Here is a 7,514-nt window from a genome sequence, read left to right as displayed (position 1 = left end):
TAACATTTTAGGAGTGAAAACATATGTTTTGATGCCTGTGACAGTGTCAGCAGTTCAGACAAGGCTGCTCCGCTTGTGTAAGACAGAAAAAAAATGCGTACGCCAGCTGAGAAGCAACCGTGGATTTTGCACGTTGTCACGTTCAATTTCAAGCGTTGGCGGAAATGGTAAATGTCAAAAATGTCGGCAATTTCGGCGTGCACCCATATTTTGGTCTACGCACGGTTGATAAATGAGGGCCTAAATCTAAATATTGATTATTAACATTAATTGGTAATATTTAAGCTTCATCAGAAGTATCAAAAATTACATGCAGAAACGTCATTTGAGGAAATTTGCAAGACAATGCAGTAAATTTCATAATTTGTTTTGACTTTGATTAATAGGCCTATACACACTAAACCCAAGCGTTTAGGTTATAAAGGTTAACACTTATTTGTAACACGTAAACGTGTCACAGTGTTTAGATTATAAACAGAAGAACATGTTTAATCGCCCGTAACACTTTTTAAACACATAAACGTGTTTAGTTTTATAGGTGTTTAGAATTCAATATGGTGTTCTCGTGAGGTGTTTGAGTGAACTCGTGTTCTACTGTATTTTATGACCATTAATAAACATTTGGCATTTTATTATTACACACTGGTGTTTATGTTTTAAACGTGTCACATGTTCCAGGGATTTACAGTGTATGAATACATTAATGTCCATTAAATCGCAAATGCAGATTTGGAATATTTAACCTATACATTTTACATTTCAATAGTTGTAAACTATATTATCAGTTTGCAATTTCATTTTAGCATTTATTTCCAATAGGCCCGTCTGCCTGAGACTTTATACTATATAGGCCTACAGAATAAAGATAGTGAAGTAGTTGTAGTGAACATAATAGTAATAGTATTAGTATTACTATTATGTTCTATAATACTATAATATTAATATTAATATTAATATTAATATTAATATTAATATTAATATTAATATTAATATTAATAATAAACATGATGATGTCGGTCATTGTAAAACAAAATGGTGCATGGTTCCTCAATATGGGTGCAGTGGCCATGTGCTCAGAATCAGGCTGCATGGGTGACAATACTTTTGGTGTTTTCCCTTTGCGTGCAGGGATCAGTCCCTCATTTCCAAGACTTTTCAGGCGTCCCACAAATTGAGCCCCTGTCCCACATTGTGACTGTCACTGTCAGGCAGCATCATGTGTCCAAATGCATATAGTTATTCCCCCATTAGAATTGGCTTTCTGTTGTAAAGCTCTCTCATTGTCTCTTTTCATGCAAGAATCAAGATGTGTTTATGATAGGGATGTGCCGATGAGACATTTTGGCCGATATCGATATCCGATATAATTATGTTATGGCCGATAACTGATAGTAGGCTACATAATATATTGTATTTTGTCGTCATTCTCATATCCAGGTGGTGAAACAGGGAAACTCGGCTGTAGCCATAGCTTTGCTGCAAAGGGGAGCCAACCCAAACATCCGTGACCCCTGCTGCAATCTCACCATAACGCACGACGCTGCTCGCGATGGTTGGACTGACTTGGTGCGTGTGCTCATTGACTATGGGGCAGATGTGAACCTTCTGGACCGCCACGGTAACCTTCCTCTGCACCTGGCCGCCAGAGAGGGCCATTATGAAGTGGTTCAGCTGCTGATTGGACGCACTACAAACCCAGCTTTGCAGAACACACAAGGACACACGCCTTATGGCCTGGCCCTCAGCTACAGTAGAATAAACATCGCCAATTGCATCGCAACCTACACTGGGTTACAGATTGATTGAGTATAGGCTAGACCGGCTTCCATAGTGACTCGAGGATATTATAAATCATATCGCCGATGTGGGTGTGGCGGCCTATATATATATATATATATATATTTTTTTTAAATATATACTCTAATTTGTATGCTCGCCTAATGTGCCGCGAATTAAAAAAAGAAGAGCTTTATTATTGTGTTTGACATATACTTTATGGGTATAGCTCTGGTCCATCCATAAGGCATCATGGACCAGAGCTTATAGGCGTATAGGTTATCGTTCGCCCCTTTTCCATCTCGCCTCTACCGCTGTAGCCTAAATAACAAACATAATTCATGTTGATGATTATATCAAATGTATTATCATATTAATTTATCATTGTTAAGTTCACTCTGGAGTCTGTATATCCACGGGCATGATGATGCCATTACAAAACGGCTACATGGAATAAATGAGTTTTTTTAATAAAACGAAATTAACTGCTATAATTAAAGGTCCTAAATTAACTTAATTAAGAAGTCACCGTCTCTGTGTCATGTTATTCTTTCTTAATTATAGTATAGAGATCGACTACTATACAATTAAATAAATCTGTAAAGATAATTTCAGATTTCAGAGAGGGAGGGAAATACTAAATTTCCCGTATATGCTGTCTTTATGTGTTATTTATATTATTATTATAATAATTAAGCTGCAATGTCTGACTAGGCCGGAGCTGTGCCCTGTAGGCAAATATAGCTGCGGTCACTTGCGTTGTCAAATGAAACGCAGCTTGACACCTCACCTCATCATGATGGCCTACAGCTATAGGCCTACAGACTATACTAGCCATACTAGCCGCGGGTTCATACGAGATACATTTTCTATAAAAGAAAAAATAACTCTATAGTAAAGATTTACTGAGGTATGAATGTTTGTTCTAAAAACGCCATTGACAATGAGAGAAATTAATGTTTGCTTTGTCCCTATAACACAAACATTAAATCCCATTAACAAGAGAATTTAATGTTTGTTTTGACACCGTTTGTTTTACATCATCATTACATCACCTATAATCATATAGCAACATGAGTTATATACTTTAATATTAGATCATCATATAGCCTAATCATCATAAGAGCGCCCCTCACTTCACACGGGTGTTATTTTATATTAGAAGGTGCCCAGTCTTCCCCCATAGGTGCCCACTGCCCACTATTAGTGTCCACTCTTCTCCACCCATGTGTCCACTATTCTATATATATACAGTGCCCACTCACCAAAAGTGTCCATCCCACTCTTCTGTCTTCTAGCATGCAGTGTTTACTGTTCATCAAAAAGGTGCTGTTGAGCGACTATGAGAGATAGATGTATAAATAAGTCGCTGAGAGGCGATGGGATGGGCCAGGTTGTGCTCCGCAAACAAAAGGATCTTGCTGGGTTCAAAATAATGCGTTAAAGGTGTTTTATTTAAGGTCGGGGCATAACTGAAACGGTGCTCAAACATAAAGAAAGTAATCACAGCGATCCAACTTAAAGTAAAGTAAATAAATAAAGCAAAATAAGCTGTATGAAGCGGTCAACAAAAATGCGGCTTCCCACACACCCCCTCTCTCTCACTGTGTCAAACAGGTGAACTGGGTGAAGTATTCAATGAAACAGGTCCGCCCCTCTGCCTGTCAATCATCCACATTAATCACCCGTGACAGCCCACTCATTTCATAGACCAACATCATTTCCAATTCATGGCTCTTTATACAGGTGCCTTTGCCCGTATTCTGCCAGCGCCCCTTTCAAATGGAGCAGCCTCATGGACTGTTCACAGTGAGTCTGTATAGGGGCCCGGGGGGGACATACACCACGATTTAGCCAAGCCAAATTCAATTGTCCATGTAGGCTACTGTTTAATGTCTGAAATAACACTGCATGCTCCCACTCCGCACTATCGTGTTATTTTCTGCCGTTTATAATGTAGGCCTATGAATAAAGCCCACGTCGTTCGGAATCGTTTATGTTGAAAGATTGTCGCACAGATCCAGTTCCTCTAATCCATTTCATGTTTTGTTTTTCTCTTGGAGTTCACTGGTTTCCTAGCAACCTATTGTTTACCAAATAGCAACCTGAAAGCCACAAACTGCGGTCTCTGCAGAGGCTAATCCGTTTTTGTGTTGATTTAACTCCAATAACTATAACATTTCAAACTTCTTGCTACAGTGGCCTCATTCGTGTAGCATTTTGTAAAGCGTGTTGATGCCACTTGCTTGGCTGAGAGACCAAAGGCAATGGAGACACATGATGGAAAACAAGAGATGCATAATCAAAGGCAGCAGGCAGCAGCCTCCTTCAAGGCGTTTATGCTAAAAAATAGCACAAAAAGCAACCTCAACCTGTAAGTAATTAAGCTATATCTAGTACATTTTGTGTGTCATATTAATGACAAACATTAACATATCGTAATAGTGTTAATGTCAATGCAGTAAGGATCACTGCAGTGGCTTTCATGAGGACATACTTTATGTTTTATGTAGCCTATTTATATGGCTGCGGACCCCTTCTGAAAATATTTTGGGCCAGGGTCATGCATACAAGATTTGGGTTGTTAAAATGTTCCACGTTTCAAAAATGTCCAAGATTGTTTTTAAAATAGCCGATATACAAGCTCACAACGCATCGTGTTATGAACTTAAGGGTTATAGAGGAGCGCCCTTGTTGCCGAAAATGAGCACTTGTGCTCAGCTATACTATACCCGTGCATGTGTAAAATAAAATAGAAATGTATACAGATCAGCTATATTTTCAAATAGGCGTATACCTATAGGCTAGTGTTAAAGTGGTTACACAGAATTTGATGCTCTATTAAATAATTAGCTGGGAACCTCCTGGAGCACCCTCAAGGACCTCTGGGGGTCCCTGAACCCCAATTTGAGATCCACTGGATCATCGAACATTGGTCACCAGTTGCTATTAAACATTACTTTCACTTTACAGATATGACCACCTGGCACGTGTACTGACTAAAGTGATGGACGAGCGTCCAGAAAATGTCGTGGATGTGATTGAGGATGTGAGCTGGGATGTGAAGAGGGAGCTGCTTCAAAACAACCAGAGCACTCTGAGAGACGTGCCACTCTCTGCAGCTGCACAGCTCTTGGCTGAGCAGCAGCGGTTGCTGTTCTCTCGGGAAGATGTTGACCAAGAGGACGAACTGGTACTACACTTGCACCCACACTTGTACACCCTCCCTCTTATTTAATTTAACAATGTAGCTGCAGCCTGCACTGCCTGCAGACACAGTTGCGTTTGAGTACAGGATGGTGCCATCATACGACTGGTGGGCAGCCATCACAATGATGGGAACAAACTTTTATTTATAGCATACACATGACATGCCCAGAATAGGAACAACACCAGGGTTCATTTGGTTAAGAGCTAGATGTTATACAAAATGTGATGTTGTCTGTATCTCCATCTTTAACCAGGTCGAAACAGCTCTCCCTAATGTGAGTGAGACTGGCTTCTATCTAGAGCAGGCTGGAGTGGGCTTGGGCAGAGAGGAGATGCAGAGGATATTTCTTGCATTCAAACAACTTGTGGATTGCCGACCGCTGCAGCGTTGTCAGCTGTGGGGAAAGATTCTGGGAACAGAGAGCAACTACCTTGTTGCAGAGTGTGAGTACAGAGATGGAGAGGAGGAGGAGGAACAGGGTCCAGAAGAAACACCCGAGGACGAAGAGAGAGAGGCAGAGACCCGGGACGAAGATGAGGAGAATGAAGCGGTGGAAGTGGTACATGTCCTCCGTTAACTGATCAGTCAAGAAATGTTTCCCGGAAAAAATAATCACTAAACTGGTTTATTATAGCATATCAGTCCTGTTGTATGTGATGACTTTCTTTGTTTTGTTTTTCAGGCTGATGCATTCCCTCAATCAACTTACAAGCCTCCGCCTGTGGTGCCAAAAGAAGCCAACCATACAGGTGTTAACAAATATGTTTACTATGTGTGCACTGAGCCAGGTCTTCCCTGGGTAAAACTCCCTTCGGTCACTCCTGCACAGATTAATGTTGCACGCCAAATTAGCAAATTCTTCACTGGGAGACTGGATGCCCCAGTCATCAGCTATCCTCCTTTCCCTGGTAATGAAGCCAACTATCTGAGAGCACAGATTGCCCGCATCTCTGCTGGCACACACGTCAGTCCACTGGGATTCTACCAGTTTGGGGAGGAGGAAGGTGATGAGGAAGATGACGCACCCCGTGACAGCTATGAAGAGAATCCTGACTTCGAAGGCATTCCGGTAACGGAAATGGCAGAGTCCTTGTCCACTTGGGTACATCATGTTCAGCACGTGCTGCAGCAGGTAGCTACTACAACGCACATACAAAGATGCCATTGCCTGCCCCTGTATCGTCAATGGTCAAATAAATATTTGATTATTAAGTAATATAATATGCCTTTTGTATTTTTTCTGTATATCAGCAAAATGTAGATTTGTATGTTAGACATTGAGGTAAATTAAGATTCCCCGATTTTTTACAAAAACACTGCTTATCAACTAACCGGTTAATCGATCGATACATTTATCAAAACTTATCAATGAACTATTAATGCATTAATCGATAATTCATATCCCTAGTTACAGGTGTAAAATAGTAGCAGTTCTTCTCATCTGGCTGCATAATGATATACACAGTATGTATGTATAGTTATAGTAGCAGTACTTGCATGCTCTGCTTGCGCACAAGTAGTATGGCCTACTTGTGTGTAAGGCGCAAGTTGGCATCTCGACAGAGTGCATTTCTAGTATACATTGTTTTTGGAGTGCAACATTAAAGCAGCTTATATCTTTGGCAGTGTGCGCTTCACCTTCAATTATATATTGTGACAATTTCAATTTGATTCCATGGCACCTGCATAAACATTTACCTTATCAGAGCCCAATGACATATTTGGTGTGTTTTTCCCACACACAAGTTGAAGTTACTGTAAACACAGGTTATCTCATTTAGGGCCGCTGTACTTGGGTTAACCTCTCGGTGAAGCCGGAAGATGAATTCGATGAGGAAGGAGATGAAGAGGAGAAGGAGGAGTCTGATGAGCCTGAGCCAGAGGTGGGGCCTCCTCTCCTAACTCCTGTCTCTGAAGATGCAGGTCAGTCAGTCTAGTTTTGCATTTTTCCATGTCATATTGCCAGGTGTTGGGTTTATATTAGTCTGTTTAATATTTGTGCCTTTCAGAGCTGTTCAATACCCCTTCATGGAGCTCCAGAATGTCGTCCACTCTCACATCTCAGTATGCAGTCGCTGTGTTGCGTTCAAACCTTTGGCCAGGGGCACATGCCTATGCTTGTGGAAAGTGAGGAGAAACAAAAACAAAAAAACAGCAATTCATCAATTCATGAATACATTACGACATGTGGTATAATGTTGTATAATTATGCATCAATACTGATAAATATGTTATTTCTTCATTTATAGAAAATTTGGAAACATATACATTGGCTGGGGCATGAAGTTTGCAGGGGAAGGATACAGCCCATCGCTCCCATTGACACCACAAAATGAATACCCCAGTGGGCCTGAGATCACTGAAGCACTGGACCCAACCCTGGAAGAGGAACAGGCGCTGAAAGCCGCTTTAGAGGAACAACAAGCTGCTCAAGAAGAGATGGAGGACATGGAGGAAGAAGAGGAAGAGGAAGATGATGATTGAGTAAAGGAGAAGAGTACATTTCATGAGAGCATTCAGTATTTGA

General features: G+C 40.8%; 2 protein-coding genes across 2 annotated transcripts in view; both read left to right on the top strand.

Moving 5' to 3' along the window:
- cdkn2c (cyclin-dependent kinase inhibitor 2C (p18, inhibits CDK4)) overlaps window positions 1-2,270 on the top strand; it is a 6,453-nt gene extending 4,183 nt beyond the window's left edge. The window contains exon 4 of the mRNA XM_080769958.1: window positions 1,438-2,270. Coding sequence (XP_080626084.1) covers window positions 1,438-1,806 — 369 coding nt within the window. The 3' untranslated portion in view covers window positions 1,807-2,270. The remainder of the gene's footprint in view (window positions 1-1,437) is intronic.
- A 430-nt stretch (window positions 2,271-2,700) lies between these two features.
- On the top strand, window positions 2,701-7,471 carry rsph4a (radial spoke head component 4A; the record flags this gene model as incomplete). The annotated part of the gene is made up of 8 exons (XM_080771026.1): window positions 2,701-3,102; window positions 3,523-4,150; window positions 4,750-4,969; window positions 5,241-5,546; window positions 5,670-6,119; window positions 6,769-6,910; window positions 6,997-7,114; window positions 7,237-7,471. The coding sequence occupies exons 2-8, from the start codon at window positions 4,044-4,046 to the stop codon at window positions 7,469-7,471; spliced, it is 1,578 nt and encodes a 525-aa protein (XP_080627152.1). The 5' UTR covers window positions 2,701-3,102; window positions 3,523-4,043.
- Between the last annotated feature and the right edge of the window lie 43 nt (window positions 7,472-7,514).

This window comes from Protomyctophum bolini (genome assembly GCF_963924005.1).
Source record: "Protomyctophum bolini genome assembly, chromosome: 8".
NCBI classification, from domain to species: domain Eukaryota; kingdom Metazoa; phylum Chordata; class Actinopteri; order Myctophiformes; family Myctophidae; genus Protomyctophum; species Protomyctophum bolini.
This window is presented reverse-complemented; position numbering and strand designations above follow the sequence as displayed.